Source organism: Mesocricetus auratus, unplaced genomic scaffold (assembly GCF_017639785.1).
Source record: "Mesocricetus auratus isolate SY011 unplaced genomic scaffold, BCM_Maur_2.0 Super-Scaffold_100691, whole genome shotgun sequence".
Taxonomy (NCBI): Eukaryota; Metazoa; Chordata; class Mammalia; order Rodentia; family Cricetidae; genus Mesocricetus; species Mesocricetus auratus.
The window spans coordinates 12,266,980-12,292,686 of record NW_024429267.1 but is presented as its reverse complement, the minus strand read 5'-3'; the positions used below and the strand labels follow the sequence as shown (position 1 = coordinate 12,292,686).

Below are 25,707 nucleotides of genomic sequence, written 5' to 3'. Positions count from 1 at the left end.
GTAATGAAACTGTTAAGAATAGAATCTGAAAAAGTTTTTCTCCACTTAAATTTGTTTTTTAACTTAAGTATTTTTAATGATGAAACAAAAGCAGTACCAAGTACTTAAAGTGAGGTGTATCTACCAAGAATTATGCTCACCACTGTACTTCCTTTTTTCCTCTTTATCCTATGATATGCTTACCTACCACTACATTTAATACAACCCCACACTATTCTTCAGGATATTTACCTGGTTATTCTTTGGTTTTCTTTTTTCCACAAATTTTTATACTACATAAATACTCCCACGGGCCTATATGACAAAATCCAACTTACATTTCACAATATTTAGCTAGTTACACAAATTAATTAGTAAAAACTGCAGGTAAATACTTAACTAAATATAATCAAAGACCTAAATGATCCATTGTTTCACTAGTCTGTGTTCTGACAAGCTTGGAAATACTAAAATAGCAACCAATCATAATACGCACAGGTTAGCACTATGCTATAAACAAGGCAGCCATGACAAAGACAAGGACAGGGTTACCTTTTCTCTGCACTGCTGAGACCAGAAGGCAGCTGAAGGTAGAGGTAGAGTTTCTCTAGGTCTGTAAACTTCTCAACTTCTTGCTGGTTACAAAGGGTTAAAAAGAAAGATCATTAAAAACATTTCCTCCCAACTAAACTTATTATTTCCCCAAGTTAGTGACCTTTTTATAATTTTCAAATACCTAGAATGTGAGTAATGCTAATGGAAGTTTAAAAAACTAAAATAAAACCAACAAACCTTTCTGAAATATGCAAGTAAAATTACAGTTTGAATTTCAACAGTGGCTTCTATTTAGAGAACCTATTTATAAGATTCTCCATTACTACTGTTGAGCAACAATGTCATTCCTGCATTCCTTCATATGGGTTACCATTCAAGTCATAACCTTTTAAAAAAAAATTTAGCTGGGCGTTGGTGGCGCATGCCTTTAATCCCAGCACTTGGGAGGCAGAGGCAGGCGGATCTCTGTGAGTTCGAGGCCAGCCTGTTCTACAAGAGCTAGTTCCAGGACAGCCTCTAAAAGCCACAGAGAAACTCTGTCTCAAAAAAAAAAATTATTATGTATACAATGTTCTGTCTGCATGTATGCAGGCCAGAAGAGGGCACCAGATCTCATTACAGATGGCTGTGACCCATCATGCGGTTGCTGGGAATTGAACAAGGACCTCTGGAAGAACAGTCAGTGTTCTTAACCTCTGAGCCATCTCTTCAGTTCGATGTCATAACCCTTTTTTACAATGAAGACATCCATGTTAACTTATTTCAGGCAAAACTACATTGTAATGGAAAGTGAATTGGCTAGTTATTTCTGACGACACAAGTTTCTGGGAGGTGTGGGGGTGGAGGAGGACTTTTTGAGACAGGGTCACTCTATTATGCAGCTCGGGCTAGCCTTGAACGCACAGAGATCCACCTGCCTCAGTTTCCTCAGATCTGGGATTAAAGGCATGTACCACCATGCCTGGCTCAAAATTTATTCTTAATAAAGTTCAGTTCAAACACAGATTCAATTCTGAAGGGAAAATAACCCCACAACCTTGAACAGTCAATTAATTTTATATGCATTATTTACAATTATACACATGTATGTATGTACATAGAGGCCAGAGGAGAATGTTGGATGTCTTCCTGTATCTTACTCTTGTTTTATTTCCTTGAGAAAGTCTCTCACTTAACCTGGAATTGGCTGTTTACTGGATAGATTGGTGGTCAGGAAGCCATAGTGATACTCCCATCTCTCTCTGCTTCCCCCGGCAACATGGGGAGTGCAGGTCCATGCCTTGGCTTCTTATGTGAGTGCTGGAGACCTTATGCTTGCACAGAAAATACTCTTACCTATGAGCCATCTGTTTAGACCACAGCAGTCTATTTTTATTATCAAAATTTATCAATAAATTTAATCTTAGACCATTCACAAGGTGATTTAATCTATTATTTGCATAGGTTTTAAATGTACATTTCAAAAATCCTATCTCCTATAGGTATTTTCCAAATGGCTTTTGTTCTAATACTTAATGAGCTACAAAGAAAGTGAGCATTCCTTCCTCATTTTTTTCATTGATGATTACCTTCTTAGTTCCCACAATGTGTGGTTTTGGAGTCTGCTTAACTTTATCTTCACAGTGTATTCCACATTAATCCTCCAGTTGGACCACTAACATTTTGCCCCACCATTTTTCAGTCTTTCTATTTTCACTGCCACAGTAGTCTTGGTCTTTTGGCTCTTTCTTTCACCAACAAAAGAGACTTCATTTACTTAGTATATATGGTTTGGGTTTGCCATAGTTCACAAATTATGCAAGAGAATCATATAGCTATATTGTGTATTGTATATCACACAAATACTTGAACCAGCACAATACAGATCAACACCATAAATTTTTTTTTTGCCCTTAAGGACTTAAGACAGTACTTATCTAACTAACTGGCTTCCCTGGCTCCAACCTCTCCCCTTTTTAATGTATTAATTTGACTCTTTACATATTTTCATTAAGTACTATCATTCTCATTCAACTTCCAAAGTGCTTATCATATTGAACATAGGGAGGTTACATTGTAATAATAATAATACATAAAATTATGGAGAAAATCTGAGAACTATAACTAAAATCATGATCTTTGATTAAGAAGTCTCATACTGAATGTGAAACTAAACTATGGGGTTCTACATAGTGTTTTAACTTTATGGATCTGAGAAGAGTAGAGAAGGAACTTCAGATCAGAGAAGATATTTAAAAATGTATTTCAAAGGAGACTTATAAGATGTCAAAGAAAAAAAGTTCAATTTTTTAATTTCAAAAAGCATTAAGAACTTGTAAATGCCATGTTGTTTCTTTATTTGCAATTGGTGCTTAACAAACAAAAGAAAAATTATAGAATATCACTAAAAATCAGTAATATCAAACTCTATGAAGAAATTGTGAACAAAACGACCAAGTGTGTACCAATGGCATTTTAGTCCAGTCCGAGTTCAGTACATTTTTCTGTTTTTAGAAATTTGTGTCATTCACTGTCAAATGTTGGCTTCCAAAACAATGCTGGTTGAATTATGTAAAAACCCTAAACCTACTAGATTATCATGTGAAAACTTAAATGTAAAGAATAAATATTTCCTATTCAACAGTGAGATGTACTGGTTGTTAAAAAAAATACATCTACCTGGGTTTATGAAGTGGCAGATAATGGTAGTCTATTTCATAACAGTGAAATATATACACTTAAGGAATGTGTGTGTGTGTGTGTGTGTGTGTGTGTGTGTGTGTGTGTGTGTGTTTCTAAAACAGGATCTCACTAAGTATCTCTGGCTAGCCGTGAATGTACAGATCTGCTTGCCTCTGCCTTAATAACCTTACTCTAAGTCAGTGGTTCTCAACCTTCCTAATGCTGCTACCCTTTAATACAGTTCCTGATGTTGTGGTGACCCCTAACCATAAAATTATTTCATAATTGAAATTTTGCTACTGTTAAGAATCATAATGTAAATATCTGACATGCAGGATATCTGACACATGACCCTAAAGGGGTCAAGACTCACAGGCTGAGAACTGCTGCTCTAAGTGAAAGAAACCATTCACAAGAGGCCTAGGCAGATCAGTGACACCTCCTCCCCACCTCTACTCCCCCAAACCAGGCTGTAAGAACATGCAGTGACTGTTTAATGGGCACAATATTGCCTCTTAGTTAGATGCAAACATTTTGGAATCAGATTGAGTATTACTTGCACCGTACTGTGAATGTATGTACTAAATGTGAGTAATGGTAAACTTTATATTAACAGAGAAAAATATAGTTTTGGGGGCTGGAGAGATGGTTCAGAAGTTAAATGCATTTATTGCTTTTGTAGAGGAGCTGGGTTAAATTCTCTCTTTCTCTCTCTGGAACTCACTCTGTAGACCAGGCTGGCCTTGAACTCAAGGGATCTATCTGCCTCTGTCTCTCCAGTGCTGGGATTAAAGACATGTGCCACCACACGAGGTACACATATATACATGCAGGCAAAATACTCTTAAAAATGAAATAAAATAAAAACAAAGTACACCAACTATAGTTTATAATAGAGTTTGGCAGATTTGTCTTCACATTTGAAGACTCAAACTGCAAAAGATCTCATTTTTAAAAACAATGACCTACACCAACATTCTTAAAGACATTCTTAAAGTTATGAAAGTGGTTTCAAGTTTAGGATGAGCCTCAAATATTACCTAGTTTATTGAATAAACTGGGGCAATAATTGATAGAAGAAAATATAAGAAGAAAAGGGGTTCCTCCGTTCATCCATTCATAGTTAGACAGTAGCTAACTTATTTTGAAATTTCAATTAACCAAAATCACATTTACACTTATCAAGGTGGGACATAGGGGGAAAAAAGGTTGTGAAGCAATGGTTTAAAAATACACAGCTTTGATGGTCCCTTCTCCTGAACTTTAAACATACATACAAAACAAACAAAAACACTCGATAATAAATCAACTTGATTCAAAGCTTGTAACACTATCCTGTTTGTTCCTCTGTTTTGGATCCTAGTATTCACTCAGAAAAATGCTCAGCTTATGGGTAATTAATTTGCATTTATAGATTCATTTAATAATGCTTTCTAGTAACAGGTTATACTTCCCCCATCAACTAAGATGAAGCTTTATCTCTTTTGTTCTAATTAATTCTCTGTGAGGCAGAATCCTAAAAAATGAGATGGAGTCATAAGGAATCTTTCTAAAAATTTGACATCCAACTTTGTTTTTAAAAATCTAAAATTTTGCCAGTCTGTCTGAGGTGGGCTGTTCTCGGATCGCGGCGAGGCTGGCGCACCGCAGCCATGATGGAGGCTGATGTGAACCCCAAGGCCATGATGGAGGCTGACGTGAACCCCAAGGCCTATCCCCTAGCAGATGCCCACCTTACCAAGAAGCTGCTGGACCTTGTTCAGCAGTCCTGTAACTACTAGCAGCTTCGGAAAGGAGCCAATGAAGCCTCCAAAACCCTCAACAGGGGCATCTCTGAGTTCATTGTGATGGCAGCAGACGCTGAGCCTAGGAGATCATCCTGCACCTCCCACTGCTGTGTGAAGACAAGAATGTCCCCTATGTATTTGTGCGACCCAAGCAGGCCCTAGGACGGGCCTGTGGGGTATCCAGACCTGTCATCGCCTGCTCTGTTGCCATCAAAGAAGGCTCTCAGCTAAAGCAGCAGATCCAGTCCATTCATCAGTCCATTGAAAGGCTCTTGGTGTAGGGCTGTGGCCTCTGCCCCTTCCTGACTGTTCCCACCCTACTTGTGTATATTGTCTGTTAGCATGTAGTGTTTTCAGCCAGTTTCTATTATAAATATTGTACTACAAAAAAATCTAAAAATTTAAAATCACAATGTACAGAGAGAACATGTAAGCATCCACTACTATGCTACATTTGCTTATAAAATTTTTCACATTCCTTTAGGACCATATATAATAAAGACACCCGTTTACCCAATGTTTGAAATAGTAATGTAATGGGATCAGTCTAAAATGCTGATTGATAGATAAGAGATAAAATGTGATTTTTTTTGTTGTTTTTGCTTTTGTTTTATCGATACAGGGTTTCTCTGTATTGTTTTGGAGGCTGTCCTGGAACTAGCTCTGTAGACCAGGCTGGCCTCGAACTCACAGAGATCTGCCTGCCTCTGCCTCCCGAGTGCTGGGATTAAAGGCGTGCACCACCAATGCCCAGCAAAATGTGATACTTAACCACAACAGTTTTATTGCGCCACAAAGAAAACCATCTCATTTATAAGAATACAGATGAAAACAAATAAGCCAATTTCAGAAATAATGCATATTTGCCTCTGTATGTGCATTTTGGGGGGCATAAAAATAAAGGTGGGACTATTAGGGATGATTAAAGGGAAAAGAAATAGAGGGAGGATGATGAGTGAAAGCAATTGGGGGGTGAGCATCATCAAGATGTAACAGGAATTTATGAACAAGTCACAAGAAAAGCTACCAGTGGGGCTGGAGAGATAGCTCAGAGGTTAAGAGCACTGGCTGCTCTTTTAGATGTCTTGAGTTCAATTTCCAGCAACCACATGGTGGCTTACAACCATCTACAATGAGATCTATCTATAAGCAGACATGCAGGCAGAACACTGAACACATAATAAATTAAAAAAAGAAAAAGTATAAGCTTACACAATCAGTATGTGCTAGTTAAAAAACAAAACAAAAGTTAGATAATGGAAAAGTATACTGTATAGAACCATCTGTTCATTTTTCTACAGAGAGTGAATTATCTTAAAGTTTCACTATTTTAAACACTTATGTTGCCTGGTTGATGGGGGATGCCCTTCTGCATATATGTTTCTCTTATGGGTTGATGAATAAAAACACTGATTGGTTAGTATCCAGGCAGGAAGTATAGGTTGGGCTATGAGACGAGGAGATTTCTAGGGAGAGGACACAGAGAGAGGTTGAGAGGGAGATGCCACGTAGCCACTGAAGGAGTAACAGTTCCAGGAATTCTCCGGTAAGCCAAGACCATGTGGAAATACTTAGATTAATAGAAATGGGTTAATAACTAAGAGAGAGTTAGCCAATAAGAAGCCTGAGCCATTGGTCAAACAGTTTATAATTAATGTAAGTCTCTGTGTTTATTTAGGGCTAAACAGCTGTGGGACCAGACAGAACAGAAACTTCCATCTACACCTGGTGGTGGTGGCGCATGCCTTTAATCCCAGCACTCAGGAGGCAGAGGCAGGTGGATCTCTGTGGGTTTAAGGCCAGCCTGGTCTACAAAGTGATCCAGGAAAGCCGGGGGTGGGGGTGGGGTTTACATAGGGAAGCCCTGTCTTGAAAAACCAAAAACTAAACCAAACCAAACAAACCATTAATGCTATTATTTGTGTTCCTTGTGTCCTTGTGAGTTGTTGCAACATGTGTCTAAAAGTAGAAATATAGTCAACAAGGTTGCACAGCTTCAACTTTATTAGTTTCTAATTACTTTCCCCAAACTATTATACCAACTTATATTCCCAGGAACAATTTCAGGAGTTTTCCATATTTTTGATAAAATTTACATTTTAAATAATCTTATGATATGAAGAAATGTTTCTATTTCACTTATAATTTTATAAATAATGATGAGTATGGTCATATTACTATTAATACAATGGCTCTGAGGCTTATCTGGGGCAGCAGATCCGAAATGTGGGCTGGGAAATCTGGATTTTTAACAAGCAATACTGCTACTGCTCCTCAGAGAATTATGTCCCTGGAACTAGTGTTCAAAGAACTTTTCATGTTGAGTACACATTTAAAACAAAGACTCTTCATCATAGACATAGTATACTACTCCCTCAGTAGTTACATGGGCACGTTAAGATTTTTCTTTTAGTTGTAAGTATCTATTCATTTTGTTTTGGAGACTTATAATAAAAGTCTTCTAACGTTTCAGGCAGTCAAATACCTCAGCCTCTTCATTCATAATCCTAAATCCTAGCATTTTGTTTCACCAGATTAAATAAGAAAGAGTGAAAGGTATGAGGTCTGAGGACTCTATTTTCCATGTTTGTTGTCTTAATTTTGAGTTTCCTAACTTCTATGACAATCAGGGGGCAGCACAGGATTTTCTTTTGTAGAGTACCTACATAAACTATGTAAAAGGAATTTGTTCTTCTATTCTCTGTCCTAGAAAACATCAAGCAACCAGGAGAGCAAACACTTTGTATCATATTTGATTACTGCTAAGAATTTGACCTTCTATTTATAAACCTATTGAACTAGGTATGAAATGAAAATGGTTTAATTTCTCTGCTCTGCCATAAGTAATAAGATCTAAGTACACTTGGAAGATGCTGAGTTACTAGGGGTCAGGGAAGGAAAAGTAAACCAAGTCCAATAAGCAAACGAGCAAAACCCTAACGTTGTGGCTTGAATGAGAATGGCCTCACGGACTCATAAACTTCAACACTTGATCCCTGGTTGAAGGAACTGTTTGAGTAGGATTAGAAGGTGTGGCCTTGTTAAAGGAAGTATGTCACCATAAGCAGCCTCTGAGGTTTTAAAAGACTCATTCCATTCCCAGCATGTCTTCTCTCTTTATCTGCCTTATAGTTTTGGGTCAAGATGTGAGCTTTTACCTGTTTCTATCATCTGTTATCATCACAGACTCTAACCTTATCCAAAAATCAAAACAAAACAAAGTAACAAACTTCTTTCAATTTACTACATCCACAATTATGTGTGGAGAAATTGTAGCACTGAGAATTCCAAGGTGCTGCAATGTGAATGCTGGCCAATTCATTTACCAAGATAGGACTATAAGTGGATTCTGTGTGTAATACTGCAAAAGTTCTGCATCTAACAATATGAGTCCATTATAATAAGAAAGAGATTGTCAAGAACATTCCCTATATTTAAGGAAAACTCACATTTAGGAATGTGGCTTCAAATATACTTTGGGTTTTTACATTTATTTATCTGCTTAATTCTTAAAAAATTGAATTCATAAATTAGTAGTAATAAATTAAAAGAGAAGTACAGGAAAGAAACAAACAACATGGAATTTTTTAGGAATAAATAAAAATATAACAGATAACTAGAACGTCTTTACCAAGTTACCCAAGGCTGTATCACAAAATAAGCCTATCTTCCAACCACAAGCATGTTAGAGCCATGGTATATTTTAATTAGATACTCCAAAATGTAGTTCTAGTTTTAGTCAAGTCTGAGTTACTATGCTGACCTTGGTTAGCATTTAGTATTCACTATAGAATGTTTCCTCTGGCAGAGGAGGAAAGGGTTTTTTTTCAAATGGTCCATGCTTTACACATATCTCTTTAATGATGTGTTACAGTATATATACATTGGCAGGAGCAGAAAGCACTTGAGTGAGCTATTTTATCTTATTGTTAGGAGTAAGTAATCTCTCATTCTAGTATCAGTCTGGTTCTCAGAAAGTATGTATCCTAAATTCTATTCTGGAGTTCCAGACCACTTTTAGTCCATCACTTTAGCAGTTAAGGACATTAAGCTAATTCTCCTCCCACTTAAAAACATAATCATGAAACATACTTGAAAATTTCAAAATTAAATGAAATTATTCATTCATCCAGAATTACGTACTTAGTACATTCTAGGTATTATTTATATTTTAGTAACATGGAAGTGGATAATAAAAATTATTCACATGATGAAGATAAATGCTATAAGCAAAAAAATTGTTGAGAAGCATAATTTAAAACAAATTGATCAAAGGTCTTGCCACAAAGCAAAAATGCAAATGCTGTGTACAATGGCTGACCCAAAGCTATTTCTACAAGAGATTATTATTTTTGTTATATTCAACTTTGTTATTAATTTTCTTTCTATTGACTGGGTATTGTAATGGTGCCAGAAGCAATGATAAGAGGTAGTACACATTACTAAAAGACAAAAATAGAGCGTTTTTCCCTCCACTCTCTGTATTCATCTAGATAATTATGGTTTACCTAACCCTATAAAGAATGACTCTTGGAAGAACTTTGCCCACATAGAATCTAACGCAAACTCCAATGCAAGGCATTGTAATACAAATAGAGAACACTTAAAAATATCTTTTGAGGACATAAAAGCATGGTGGGGGCTGAGAAGACTCCTATCACTTCTGAAAGAGAACTCAGGTACAACTGCTGACATGTGGGAAGATAGGTTTAATGTACTTTATTTTCCCCAGAAGTCAGAGACCAAATTTTTCCCCAGTGAACTCTTCCATATTTGAAACAGAAAAATCAATTCAACAAAAAATTAATTAGACATAAATAGAAAGGGATTAAAGTACTATTCATTAATAATGTAATTAGGTATACATAAAGTGTTTAAGACCGCTATATAAAATTACTACTATATTTATAGGGCTGGAGAGTTAAGAGCACTGGCTGCTCTTGCAGAGGACCAAGATTTGGTTTCTAGTTCCCACATGTTGGCTTACAACCCCTGTAAATTCAGTTCCAGGGGATTCAACATCTTCTGGCCTTTGTAGGCACTGTACACACATGGTGCCTTTACATATATGAAGGCAAACACACATATACATAAAATAAAAATACAATCACTGCATTTAGTTTGTAAATAATGAGGGTGAATGCCAAAAGAGCAAAATAAATACAGGCAATAAGTCACTGGCTAACAAAAAATTTTAATTACCAACGGAAACAGCATCTCAACTTAAAAATTTTAATATTTAGAAATAGTTTTAAGAAAATTTATATGAAATCCATAGAGAAAATTACAAAGCTATACTGAGAGAAAGTATGGGAGAACCAATAGTGACATCCCAATCTCATAAAGGAGGATCTGATGAACTCACTGAAATCCCAATAAAAATATCAATGGAACAATTTTTCTAAAAATAGAAATCAACAAAGTAATTCTAAAACTGATATGGAAATGGCAAAAACAATTTGAATTGTTTATAGATCTGCTATTCAGGCTTCATACAAAGTGATAGCAGATAAGAAAATGGGGTGATGTCACTGAAGGGGAGGGGAGACATTCTAGAAAAAGACCTGTACATTATGATTTTTGATAGGTTACACGATTCTCAATAAATGGTGATGAACAGCTAGACACCCACACAATGGTAAATATCAACTGAAGTCAAAGAAAAATTAAAAATCAAAATGATTCAAAGATGACAAAGACTAAACTATACAAATTTGAAAAGAAATATGTTAAAAATTTCCATGGGAAGGTTGAAATATTAGGAAAGATTAGGTTAAGATATTGGAAAGGCTGGGCAGTTGTGGTTTATGCCTTTAATCCCAGCACTTGGGGCAAACAGCTTTATCTATAGAAAAACCCTGTCTCAAAACAGTCAAACAATCAACCCCCCCCAAAAAAACTTCACAAAACAACCACCACCAAAAACCCAAACAAGACAAAAATGAACCAAACAAAAAGATGTTGGCAAATGCTTCCTTTAAAACATTTACAGGATGACACAAAGTGGTCGAAAAGAGCAGTTGGGTGCCACTGCAAAGTGACAAAGGAAAACAATACATGAAGAAGTACTTAAGTTATTAAAGACATTTGAACTTCAGTAAATAACTATCAGAGCCCCTATTATTCTTGTTTGAGACTGCTACCATGACTCCATCTCACCTGGTCTGAATATTAATGCTAGCAAAATGAGGCTCTGCGTGTCTAAATGAAGCAGGAGGTAGGGTCAGATATACTTCCAGGAAGGTTAACTCCAGGAACAAGTAACTGAAAAGTCCTTTGGACTTCTCTAGACAGTTCCTTCAATTGTACAAACCCTCTCTAACAACAGAAAAAAAAAATCTGAGTATGGCTAGGAACTAATACCCAGTAGGACATTACTGTAAAGATAAGCATACAAACTAAGAAAACAACATTTTTTCCCCCAAGATGACCTTTGGGATACCACAAACCACTTAGAAGCTCATGCATATGGACTGCATCTCAAGCAGATGGCTATAAAAAGATTATAGAATAGATCATGTGTAGTAAATATGACATTACATAAGTAGAGATGCTAATCATCTATGCCAGTCAAAGAAGGATCTAATCCCATCTCCATTTCTACTTTGTAACTAAAAGCCCTTGTAAGCACAGGAGCTCTTGAACCACGTGGTTTCTGGAGCCCACTGCTCTGTGGAGTGTACTTGGCTTTCATTTTCACTAAATCAACAGCCTTCACTGCTGCTTTTCTGTGTTTTGCTGAATTCTTTGAGATACAAAGAATAGAGCATTACCTCATGAAAGACCTCCAAGTCCCTTTTTAGTAACATAAACAAGGGAAGACTTGAATACAAGTCAGGTAACAAAAATTAATTGACTGCATCTTCTTTTTATAGTCAAGTTGGCCTTGAACAGTCCTCCTGCTTTAGCTTCTGAGTCCTAGGTTTAGAACTTAAAAACTGTTCTTTTTTTCATTTGCAATGGTGTTTTTCTTGCATTTATATCTGTGTGAGGGTGTTAGATCTTGGAGTTCAGACAGTAGTGAGCTGACATGTGGGTGCTGGGACTTGAACCCAGGTCCTCTGAAAGAGCAGTCAGTGCTATTAATCACTGAGTCATCTCTCCAGCCCAGGTTCAGAAAATTTTAATAGTAAAACCAAAGTAGAGAGAAAGACAACCAGAGAAAACAAAACAAAAAGCAGTCTTCAAAACTAGAATAACATCAGTTATTTCAGTATAATTAAAATTTTAAGGGGGTGGAGTGAAAAAATCCAAGGAACAGAAAAGTATTTGAAGAGATAGTACTTGAAAACTCTCCAAATTTAACTAATCTACTGAAGATGAATCGAATAAACCCTGAGTAGGATGATATAAACTATTAATAGTCACATATATAACAGTAAACAGCTGAGAATCAGAGTCTATGGGCAAGTTAATACGAAAGAGACAGAATGAATACAAAGAAATTTTGATAGCAATTAAGAAAAAAAGAACTCATCATATTCAGGGAAACAATGATGGACTAACTGCTAACTTCCTATCAGAAACAATAAAGACCGGAAAGCCACAAAATATCATATTCATAGCCATGAAAGTGGCAAGCAATAATTCTATATCCAGGAAAAATTCTTTTAAAACTGAAAGCAAAAAGAAGATATTACAACAAAGGACTTAGGAATCAATACCTCATATGGAAATGGAAAAACTTATCAGAATTACAGAATATGTAATTTAAAAAGTAAAATATTTTAGAAATAATTAACATTTTCCATCACTTGAACAAAATTCTTAAAATGTTCTACTGGATTAATGAATAGCCTAACTAGTTTTTCTATTTCCATCCTGTTCCCCTTATCTATAGATTCCATTCTTTCAAACACACACACACACACACACATCTTTTTTTGAGATGGGTTCTTTCTATGTAGCCTGGCTGTCCTGGAACACTCTATGTAGACCAGGCTGGCTTTGAACTTTCAGAGATCCTCTTGTTGCCTCCTGAGTGCTGGCATTAAAGGTGTATGCCACCATGTCTGACTCAGCAATATTTTTAAAAAGTCTGAGCACTCTGTTCTGTTAAAAGCCTTCTATTTGAAGTGTCCTTCTTCATCTCTTTTGATTGAAGCTTTTTAGTTTCAGGAGGTCCCATTTGTTAATTGTCGATCTCAGTGTTTGAGCCACTGGTGTTATGTTTAGGAAGTGGTCTTCTGTACCACCTCGTTGAAGAGTATCTCCCACTTTCTCTTCTAAAAGTTTCAGTGTGGCTGGATTTATGTTGAGATCTTTGATCCATTTGGACTTAAGTTTTGTACAAGGCGATAAACATGTATCTATCTGCAGTCTTCTGCATACCAGTACCCAGTTGTGCCAGCACCATTTGTTGAAGATGCTTTCTTTTTTCCATTGTACAGTTTTAGCTTCTTTGTCAAAAATCAAGTGTTCATGGGTGTGTGGGTTAAAATTAGGGCTTTCGATTCGGTTCCATTGGTCTACCTGCCTATTTTTGTGCCAATACCAAGCTGTTTTCAGGACTATAGCTCTATAATAGAGCTTGAAGTCCGGTATGGTGATGCCTCCTGAAGTTCCTTTATTGTATAGGGATGTTTTGGCTATCCTGGGCCTTTTGTTTTTCCATATAAAGTTGATTAATGTTCTTTCTAGGTCCTTGAAGAATTGTGATGGAATTTTGATAGGGATTGCATTGAATCTGTAGACTGCTTTTGGCAAGATTGCCATTTTTATTATGTTGATCCTACCAATCCAACAGCATGGGAGATCTTTCCATTTTCTGGTATCTTCTTTGATTTCTTTCTTTAAAGACACAAAGTTCTTGATATACAGGTCTTTAACTTCCTTGGTTAACATTATCCCCAGATAGTTGATGCTGTTTTTGGCTATTGTAAAGGGTGATGCTTCTCTGATTTCTTTCTCAGTCACTTCATCATCTGTATATGATAGGGCCACTGATTTTTTTGAGTTTACCTTGTATCCTGCCACATTGCTGAAGGTGTTTATCAGCTCTAGGAGTAACCTTGCGGAGTTTTTTGGGTCACTTATGTAAACTATCATATCATCTGCAAATAGTGAAAGTTTGACTTCTTCTTTTCCTATTTTTATCCCCTTTATCTCCTTTTGTTGTCTTATTGCTGTAGCTAGAACTTCAAGTACAATATTGAAGAGATATGGAGAGAGTGGACAGCCTTGTCTTGTTCCTGATTTTAGAGGAATTGCTTTGAGTTTCTCTCCATTTAATTTGATGTTAGCTGTTGGTTTACTGTGTATTGCTTTTATTATATTCAGGTACATTCCTGTTATCCCTGATCTCTCTAGGACCTTTATCATGAAGGGGTGCTGGATTTTGTCAAAGGCTTTTCCAGCATCTAGTGAGATGATCATGTGGTTTTTCTTTCGCAGATTGTTAATATGGTGGATTACATTGATAGATTTTCTAATGTTGAACCATCCCTGCATTCCTGGGATGAAGCCTACTTGATCATGGTGGATGATTTTTCTGATGTGTTCTTGAATCCGGTTTGCGAGTATTTTATTGAGTATTTTTGCATCAATGTTCATGAGGGAAATTGGTCTATAGTTCTCTTTCTTAGTTGTGTCTTTGTGTGGCTTGGGTATCAAGGTAATTGTAGCCTCGTAGAAAAAGTTTGGCAGTGAGCCTCCTGCTTCTATTGTGTGGAATACTTTGAGGAGTATTGGAATTAGCTCTTCTTTGAATTTCTGGTAGAATTCTGCACTGAAGCCATCTGGGCCTGGGCTTTTTTTGTTTGGGAGACTTTTGATGACTGCTTCTATTTCATTAGGGGTTATAGGTCTGTTTAGATTGTTTATCTGTTCTTGATTTAGTTTTGGCAAGTGATATCTATCCAGGAAATTGTCCATTTCCTTTAAATTTTCAAATTTTGTGGAGTACAGATTTTCAAAGTATGCCCTGATGATTCTCTGGATTTCCTCAGAGTCTGTTGTTATGTCCCCCTTTTCATCCCTGATTTTGTTAATTAGCATGCGCTCCCTCTGTCTTTTGGTTAGTGTGGACAGAGGTTTATCTATTTTGTTGATTTTCTCAAAGAACCAACTCTTGGTTTCATTGATTCATCTCAGTGTTTTTCTGGTTTCTACTTGATTGATTTCAGCCCTCAATTTGATTATTTCCTGGCGTCTGCTCCTCCTGGGGGAGTTTGCTTCTTTTTGTTCTAGAACATTCAGCTGTGCTATTAATTCTCTAGTATGACTGTTCTCCAGTTTTTTCATGTGGGCACTTAGTACTATAAACTTTCCTCTCAGCACTGCTTTCAAAGTGTCCCATAAGTTTGTGTATGTGGTGTCTTCATTCTCATTGAAATTGAGGAAGTCTTTAATTTCTTTTTTTATTTGTTCCTTTACCCAGGGATGGTGCAATTGTGCATTGTTCAATCTCCATGAGTTTGTAGGGTTTCTGCGATTTGTGTTATTGTTGAATTCTAATGTTAATGCATGGTGGTCTGATAAGATGCAGGGAGTTATTCCAATTTTTTTTGTATCTGTGGAGATTTGCTATGTTTCCTATTATGTGGTCAATTTTAGAGAAGGTTCCATGTGGTGCCGAGAAGAAGGTATATCCCTTTGTATTTGGGTGGAATGTTCTATAGATGTCTGTTAAACCCAGTTGGGTCATAACTTCTATTAGTTCTTTTGTTTCTTTGTTAAGTTTCTGTCTGGAGGTCCTGTCTAGCGGTGAGAGCGGAGTGTTGAAGTCTCCTATTATTAGTGTGTGAGATTTTATGTGCATTTTGAGCTTTAGTAATGTTTCTTTCACGAATGTAGGTGCCTTTGTATTTGGGGCATAGATGTTTAAAATTGAGACTTCGTCTTGATGTATTTTTCCTTTGATGAATATGAAGTGTCCTTCTTCATCTCTTTTTATTGATTTTAATTTGAAGTCTAATTTGTTAGATATTAGGATTGCTACACCCGCTTGTTTCTTGGGACCGTTTGATTGGAAGATCTTTTCCCAACCCTTTACTCTGAGATAACGTCTGTCTTTGATGTTGAGATGTGTTTCTTGTATGCAGCAGAAGGAAGGGTTCTGTCTTCGTATCCATTCTGCTAGTCTGTGTCTTTTTATAGGCAAGTTGAGGCCGTTGACATTGAGGGATATTAATGACCATTGATTGGTGATCCTTGTTTGTGCTTGATTTATTGTTAGTGAAGTTATTTTGTGTAGTTTCTCCTCCCTTTTTCTTTTGATGTTTTGTAAAGTGTGATTATATGTTGCGTGTGTCTTTGTGAATGTAGTTATCTTCCTTGGCTCTAGGTTTTCCTTCTAGCATTTTCTGTAGAGCTGGATTCATGGATACATATTGTTTAAATCTGGCTTTGTCATGGAATATTTTGTTTTCTCCATCTATGGTAATTGAGAGCTTTGCTGGATATAGTAGTCTGGGTGGCATCCTTGTTCCCTTAGCGTTTGTAGGACATCTGTCCAGGATCTTCTGGCTTTCATCATTTCCATTGAGAAGTCAGGTGTAATTCGGATAGGTCTGCCTTTGTATGTTACTTGGCCTTTTTCTTTAGCTGCTCTTAATATTTTCTCTTTACTCTGTAGGTTTGATGTTTTGATTATTATATGGCGAGGTGACTTCTTTTTCTGGTCGAGCCTATTTGGTGTTCTGTAAGATTCTTGTACTTTCATAGGCATATCTTTCTTTAGGTTAGGGAAGTTTTCTTCTATGATTTTGTTGAATATGTTTTCTGTACCTTTAAGTTGATTGTCATTTCTCTCTGTGTCACATGGCTTAGAAAACCCAAGTCCTGATGCTCTATAACCCCTTCTGAACTACTGAAGCTGCTCTGTGACTAGCCCCCCAGCAGAAGACAAGGAAGTAGGGTGGAGTACTTGCAGAAACCAGCTGTTGTCTGTGAACACATTCTGTGGTGTGGGGAATATCTACACAAAGTATGCCACACACATTCTGGAATTCACTGTACCCAGGACACGTTTCCCTTTGTGTTCTGAATGGTTCAAGCCAAAGCTACTGAAGTTCTCCAGTGCCTGAGGGAAGTTCCTAACACTGATTTGTTTGTTTCTTATTTGGATGTGTGCATGTACGTGCTATAGCATGCTTACGAGGTCAGAGGACACATTGTGGAGCTCTTTCTCTTATTTGGGTTCTAGAGATGGAACTTGGTTGATAGTGCTTCTGTATCCACTGCCATCTTACCAGATCATGGTTGGCTCAGCTGTCATGACCTCAAAGAGGTCATCACCCACTAAGTTTACTTTGGCCACCATCATTTGCCTCCATGTTCCCTTTTCAAATTTAATGATTGTATTTATCAACATCTGATATTTCAAGTTCATTTGTTTACTTTAATATAAAATCTTTTGTTTTTATTTAGAATTTAATTGATAAGACTCATCTTCCCATTTTCTCCATGAGAAACATGAATACTCCTCCAAAGCATGGATACCTAAAATCTAAGATTATCAGTTATCTTATTTGTGACAGGGAAACAACAAGATTACCCATTTCAGATAATTATTATAAGACATAAATGACAAGAAGTAGGGAGATATAGAAAGGAAAAAAAGGAAGTCAGCAAAGGAAAACAGGAAGTGAAAGATACAAGTAAAAACACCCCTACAAAGCCATCCTTCAGATGTACAGAACTTATAGAACAACCAGTATTCAGTCATCTTTCAAGACACTACTATGCTAACAATAACTGAAAACACTAGTAAGATATCATGTACTTATCCAACACAGGATACCCCATACCAACCAACCAAAACGTGCAGAATTTGGATAGGAGAAGGTCCTAAAAATTACAAGGAAAGGGAATTAGCTATCCTGACAATTCATAATTTAACAGTGCAAAGCTGTTAGATGCTCAGGAACATAGAGTATAGCCTAGGCTCCTGTTAGAGTATTAACTGTCATGCCAGCAGTTGCATGTGTGTGATATGTATATGAGTGTGTGTGTGTGTGTGTGAGAGAGAGGTGTGTGTGTACGTGTGCATGTGAGAGTATATGCCAGAGAGGGGTGACTGACTATGTGTGTCCCACTAAGTAGCCTAGGCTGGTTTTCAAACTTGCCTTCACCTCTATGACTGCTGGGATCACAAACCATGCAAAGATGGCCTGGTTTCCCCATACATTTAAAAGATCTAAGGAGGGATGGAGAAACAGCTCAGCAGTTATGACCTCTTGAAGAGGACAGAGTCTGGTTCCCAATACCCATGTCAGGAGGCTCACAATACCCTGCAATTCCAGCTCTAGGGAATCCAACAGCGTCTTCTGGTCTGCAGGTAACTGCAACATGTGCATGCAGACACACTTACATATAAATAAAAATAAAATCTTTATAAGACCTACTGAACTACCAATTTAAAACTATTATTGCAACTTAAAAAATCTTAAAACTGCAACCGAAAGGTAAAAAACAAAAACAAAACTCACAAAGAATATTAAAAGCTTTTATAAAAGTAAATACTTGTATGTATAACCTAAACTTATACTATCTTTGTAGCTGAATTCCAAAATGTTAGCCACCAAAACAATGACTCAATCCACCAAACATTTCAAAATGTTATTTTAGAATAATTACTTACACAGTAATACAAATTTTAAAAATTACTCATAACCATTGAGTAATCTTTCAGTAAAGATCAGTAAGATTCAAAATCACAATTGCTCACAATTGTGATTCTTAGGACTGATGATATAGATACAAGAAGGGAGACAGCTGATAATGAATGTGCCCATAGGATTATAAATGTAAAATATTATACACAGAACTTAGTGGTACTTAGAATCAGTGTTTATTTAAGAATGGTGGTGATGTTAGGTTTTGCACTTACCAAAATGCAGTCCACTTTAGATTGTACAGTTTTGCTAAAAGAAAAAGAAGGTTAGGGTTAATAAACAATAGATCATTATTAAATATAAGAACTGCTCTTAAACAGAGGCAATAATTACACATGCTAAGGAAAAACTGAAGCATCTTATTAAGGCTGTATTTTGTTATAATACCCATTAAAGTATAAATGAAAGCAAATCATGCAAAACATTTAGATACTTTACATAGTCTTAAAAGATACCATAAACTAAAGTACCTTTCACAAAATCTAAGGGCCAAGTAGATGCAACACAACCTAGTTATGGGGGAGAGAGGATGGCTGAATGGTTATGATCATTTTTGTTCTTTTTTTTTTAGACAGGGTTTCTCCATCTATAGTCCTGGCTGTCCTGGAACTCACTTTGTAGACCAGACCAGCCTCTGCCTCCCTAGTGTTGGGAGTAAAGGTGTGTACCACCACTGCCTGGCTTGATGAGCATTTGTTACTCTTGTAGAGGATCCAGTTTCTATTCCTAGCACCCACATGATGGTTCACAACCACCTGTAACTCCATTTCCAAGCATTCAAGTGGTACACATACATATATACACAGATATAGGCAAACATTCACCAATACAATTGTAAAAAAAATCTTTTAAAAATTCAGCTATTTGACATATAAGTTACAAAGTGAAAATCGGCATTAAAATCTCTTTTCAGTGAATATACATAGCATCAAAATTGTGTACCTGTATCCCTATTTCAAGTCTGTAAAACAATGACAGTAAAAACATCAAGGTATGATGGGATTAAATTTAGTTGTGAAGTTCAGAATGGCTGAAAGAAGAGTAACAGTTACTTCTAGGTAGGTAGGAAGGGTTGAAATTCCTTTTGAATAACCCTACAAACGGTTTTTTTTTGGGGGGGGGTGGAGGGAAACCACAGGGTTTCTCTATGCAGCCCTGGCACTTGCTCTAAAGACCAGACTGGCCTCAAACTCAGAGATCAACCTGCTTTTGCCTCCCAAGAGCTGAGATTACAGGTGTGTGCCACCACTGTCCAGCTACAAAATATTTTTATAGCTTTTAAAATCTACTGTGGGGTCACTTACATAGCACATTATGGGTGAACATCCACTGCGCATTATTTTTCTTTAGTCTGAACTCCTAAAGTATGGCATAAAATCAGAAAGTAATCTGTAAGTTAAGTACTACTGTTAAAAAGAATCTAGCTGTCTCTCCAACCTGTTTAAAGCTGCCTTTGTTCATTACAGTAGTCTTCTGTTTTCTGGATCTACTCTATTATCAGCCACCACACATGAACTGCTCAGTGAATCTTTGTTCATTCACATAACTCCTTTTCTCCTAAGCTTATCCTGCTAACAACCCTTCAATAAATGTCTTTGCTAGTAACTCCTGACATACACACAAGCATATCTTAGTCATAAATCTAGAATTTGATTTTCTGGAAGTATGAATACATCTTTTCAACTTTATGTTATCAAATTATTCTAAGCTATTATATCCCCCTGTACTGCTATCAGAAGTGTATGGTAGTTCCTATTTTTAAAATTTTGATTATTTTATGTGTATGCCTAGGCACATGAACATAGGTTCCTATGGCAAGAGGCATCAGATCTCCTGAAGCTGGCATTTCAGGCAGTTGTGAACCCCCTGACACAGGTGCTGGGATCCGAACCTGGGTCCTCTGGAACAGCAGCATGTATGCCTGACTACTAAGCCATCTTTCCAGGTAGTTTCTATTTTCCTTTGGCTACTTTGTGTGTGTGTGTGTGTGTGTGTGTGTTTTTTAAAACTCATCATTACAGTGGATATATTTTTAGTTGATTTTTTTTTCAGCAATGCTGTGTGCTTTTCAGGCACTTACTAAACATGAGATTTTTTAGCCCAAAAGCTAAAAGCAAAACAAAACAAAACAAAAAGCCGAGTAAGTGTTGGGAGCAAGCCAGTAAGCAGTACTCTCCCATGGCCTCTGCATCACCTCCTGCCTCTAGGTTCCTGCCCTGTTTGAGTTCCTGTCCTGACTTCCTTTGATGATAAATGGTGAAAGCTTAAGCCAAATAACTGCCCACTCACCCTAGTTGTTTTTGGACAAGGTGTTTCATCCTGGCTATAGTAACCCTACCCTACCTAGGACAAAAATAACAAAGGAAAGAAAAGAAAGAAACCATGGCCTTTGAACAAAGAATTTTGATTCTGCAACTATTTAAGAATGTAACATTGGAATCCAGCTATTGCTCGGGCTCCAGTAGCTGTAGCAGCCTACCTCCTATGACAGATGCTGATAGATTTCTTCTGAGAGACCATGAATCTCTAGCTAACAGACTTCCAGGTGCCAGGATCTTTCACCTGGTAAGTGAGTTTACATTAAAGGGAATACCGGTGGCCACACATCCTACTTCTGATCCTTCCCCGACTTCTGCATGGGAATCAAAGAGCCCGGCTGCAGGCGTGTGCTGTAAAACCATCCCCATCCTCAGGAAGGTGTGAGGGATGCCTGCTGGAGCCACGGGGGCCTCATTTCCTCTCTTCAGAGCCCCTGCCATGCTGCTGTCTGTCTGTTCCTGGCACTAGTAACTCTCTTAATAAAACCCATACAGAACAATTAGTTTAAGTGTCCCTCTAGAACACCTGTCTGAGACCTCTCACTAGCTATATATATTTTACTTATATGAACCAGAGCTTTTCATAAAGATTAAACAAGATGACTTATATAAAAGTTATATTACAAATATGTAATAGATTCTTATTAAATGCCATGTGATATCTTTTAATGCAAGAAAAAAGTACACTTAGATTGAGTACAACTTTAAAACATTTTATTGAATGTTTGATGAAATATTTTTAATTGAATAAAAGAAAACACCATGTGAAACTAAATCTAGTTTAATCTCTTCATTTTCAGACACTCAAAACAATTGAATGGAGCTGATGAGACAGCTATTATGACCTGAGTTCAATCCTGGCAAACAACAGTGAAAGGAAAAAATGGATTCTGGTGACTTGTCCTCTGACATGCATGCTATGGCACATATGTGTTCTTACATACACATCATAAATATATATAATATATTCACTTAAAAGCAAAAATGACTTGTGCAAGGTCACGCATTTATTTTCAATTGCTACTGTTACAACTGATAATCGTGCCTCTATTTGGATTTAATCAAGAGCATTTTGTGCCCTGGTGTCATGTTTTGGAACTTCCTTTTCCATAAACCCCATTATGTATTCCAGTGAGTGAGCTGGAAGAAGAGCCTGCCTATACCCCAAAACACTGACTCTTTGCTGAGCTGACTTTAGTGTTGATTCTGCAGAACTACCTACAGGTTCCAAACACAGGAAAATTTACTGTGTGCACAGAATATGTTAATATTTACCATAAAAATCATAGAATGGACCATAAGGTAAAAAAACGTATAAACGGGATTTTTCTTTTGGTTTTCCAAGACAGGGTTTCTCTGTGGCTTTGGAGGCTGTCCTGGAACTAGCTTTTGTAGACCAGGTTGGTCTCGAACTCACAGATACCCAAATGCCTCTGCCTCCTGAGTGCTGGGGTTAAAGGTGTGCGCCACCACTGTCTGGCCAGCTTTTTCTTAAAAGATGAGATTTTTGAAGATTTAACATCTTTTACATGTCTAAAAGGCTTCTTGTACTTTTACTTACTGCCTAAATTTTATAATGTATGTAACATCTGAAAACAAACTAGAATGTGGGCTGGGATGTTAATGGATAACCCAGAAGGGAAAGAGTGAGGACAACAGCCAAATAGTCACACAGATTAGTATCTTATGCTGCATTATAAGGAAGCTGGGTCAGAAATAAGGTAAATCTTTGAATTGAAACAAAGAATAGACACTAAGACAAATTATACCTTTGGTATGACCAACAAGTGACATGCTCTATGTAATCCTTTTAAACTGAAAAGCATCAAACACTATTATGTATTAGATACTTAATTGAGACTGTAAGAGAAGGAAACTAGAATGGGAATGCTGTGGAAGACTGGGGTTAAAATGAGTTTTCTTTATGGTGGCACAATCAGGCCACAAAGCTCAATGCTCTGCTGATTATAGATTATACCCACATGTGATGCAAAGTAATACAAGAGCACTTCTGAACCCTGTAATCACAATGGTCTTTAGGGAGACTTATGGGAGAAGATTCTTCACCAGAACTTATTAGGGTGGTCAAGTATTCAGTATTTGAATATCCTGTCTAAAAAACAAAGTCATCAATTTCAATATCCAACTGCCATGCACTTTAAATCCAAGAACTATGGTATTTTTCTCATCATCAAAGATAAAATTAAGAAAATCAGTGATACTTAAAATTAGAATTCTCTCCTACAAAGATGGAAAGCCTGACCTTTTTGTTTCAATTCATAAAGCAGACTTATCTATAGATATCAAAGAACTAGTCTCAGTGTTCAAACCGTGATTTGGAGAGGAAAGTACTTACTATTTGTGTTCAATTGGCAGCACTGCAAAAACAGAAGAGCTATCAAAGGTAATTTATCAGTGATACATGTATAGGAAAGGCCATATCTTTCATTCATTTTTCTCCCAGTACCTACAGCATGATTCTATGAAGAAATGTAATGTCTGATGGTGATTGCTCCTTGGGATATTTTAGAAAAGATTATGGGATAATAATCATTTATTCATTGCAGCAGCATCTCGTCTTACCAGTGAATTTGTGTTAGTGGCCACACCCCTTTGGGTGTGGCTTCAGGTAATGACTTGACAGGAGGCACAAGGTAGAGAAGTGCAGGGCAGGCACTCTCTCTTGGGTTGTGGATCGAATCGGAAGGGCAGAGACTGCATCTTCTGGAGCAGGAACACTGTGGTGGTTCTTTACTATTATCTGTGTAAGTTGTTCCCCAATAAAACACCCATTTTTCATTTATCTTTGGTCTAGTGAACTCATTAATACCCCACCTTCAATTCACCACCTTCAATTCATAGGCCAAAAGTTACATTTCCATGCTGAGGGAGTGGGGGGAGGGGGAGAGCAAGAGGAAGATTTCCCCAAGGTAAAAACTCTTCAGAACAAAAGATATAATGATCCATCTACAGAGCTATACTACCCATATCACATCTACATTTAAAAAAATGGCTGTGGAATATAGAAAAAATTTAATTAAAAATTTACTTCAAATAATCACTTTACTTTCCTATGCTCCTGAAAACCAGGAAAAAAAATTTTTGAAATCAACTATAAATGAGGATCAAAACCCTCACCATACTTGAGACTGGGGAAGCTTGAGAACACCGTGAGCATCATAGCAAAAGCATAGAAACTAATCAAAACAAATAAGTAATATATACAAAACCATCTAAAACATTTTCTATAAGAGGACTGAAATGCCTATTAGAGGATTAATTAAGTCAACAAATGACAGACAAACAGGTATTTCCCCTGAGGAGGATTTTTCCTAAGGTTTGCAACAGTGTGTGTCAAAAACATACTCCAAAAGATGTTCTCTGATCTTCCAAAATTGTAATTCTAGATATGTAGTGGTGTGAGTAAATACCCCCACCCAGGCCCATTGGGACTGCCACTAATAGGAGGTATGGCTTTGTTGGAGGAAGAATATAACTGGGGACGGACTTTGAGGTCTTAGATCCTCAAGCCACATCCAGTGTGGCATTCTCTGTCTGTTGCCTGCAGATCCAGATGTAGAATTCTCAGCTCCTTCTCCAGCACCATGTCTGCCTGTATGACACCATGCTTCACGCATTTAGATAGTGGACTAAACCTCCAAAGGGTAAGCCAGACCCAATTAAACATTTTTCCTTTATAAGAGTTGTTGTGGTCATGGTGTCTCTTCACAGCAATAGAAACCTTAAGACATGACGAAATGATTTTTAAATATGATCAAAGGACAGAGAACATACAATGAAGCTACAAGCAAATGGACACTATAGAATGCCTATTTGTTTCATATACTAATCTTAAACCTGTATTTCAATTCTCTTCTCTGGATTTGTGATCTATTGTTATTACTCATTCTTGACATAAGCTCAATAACTAAAACATCAAAATTTAGTGTAAATACCCAGATATTTTCACTAAAGAATGTTACCAAATGTCTATAAATTAGTACCAATTCTACACTTTCACTTCAGAAAACAGAAGACAAGGGGAAACTTTCAAGTAATTTATAAAGCTATTATTATCATATTACTTTTGACAGGTAACAGAAATACATAAACAGAACAGGACAGAAAACAAGTGTCTTAGTTACAGTTGCTATTGCTGTGAAGAGACACCATGACCACAGCAACTCTTATAAAGGAAAGCATTTAACTGGGGTGGCTTGGTTACAGTTCAGAGGTTCAGTCCATTATCATTAAGGTAAGACATGACAGTGTACAGGCAGACATGGTGCTGAAGAGTCCTACATCTTGCAGGCAACAGGAAGTGGTCTGAGACAATAGGTGTGGCTTGAGCATATATGACAACTCAAAGCCCACCCCACAGTGACACACTTCCTCCTACAAGACCACACCTACTCAAAGAAGGTCTCTAAGACAGAAACCCTAAGACAGAAATTGGTACCAGGGACTGGGGTATTTCTGTGATAGACCTGACCATGTTTTTGAATGGAGGAATTTGGACATTGGTACTTTGGATTAGGAAAGCAGTTTTTATGAGACAGGGTTTCTCTGTATTGTTTTGGAGGCTGTCGGTCCAGCCCGGCCTCGAACTCACAGAGATCTGCCTGCCTCTGCCTCCCGAGTGCTGGGATTAAAGGCGTGCACCACCACCGCCCGGCAAGGTTATTAGTGTTAACTCTGAAGAAAACTTACAAGGAAAAGGAGCAAGGTGAGCAAATAAAAATACAAAATGTGCATATTGAGAAAAGGGGCACCAGGAATTGGAATAAAGCT

At 37.1% G+C, this 25,707-nt stretch overlaps 1 protein-coding gene and 1 pseudogene across 2 annotated transcripts in view; one reads left to right on the top strand and one right to left on the bottom strand.

Moving 5' to 3' along the window:
• Positions 1-25,707, bottom strand: part of Rfx7 (regulatory factor X7) — an 84,467-nt gene that overhangs the window by 28,784 nt on the left and 29,976 nt on the right. For both annotated transcript variants that reach the window (XM_040739648.1, XM_040739647.1), the window contains exons 3-4: positions 18,814-18,847; positions 532-614 (exon numbers count right to left, since the gene is read on the bottom strand). In XM_040739648.1, coding sequence (XP_040595582.1) covers positions 532-614; positions 18,814-18,847 — 117 coding nt within the window. The remainder of the gene's footprint in view (positions 1-531; positions 615-18,813; positions 18,848-25,707) is intronic.
• Positions 4,878-5,263, top strand: LOC121137465 (annotated as a pseudogene).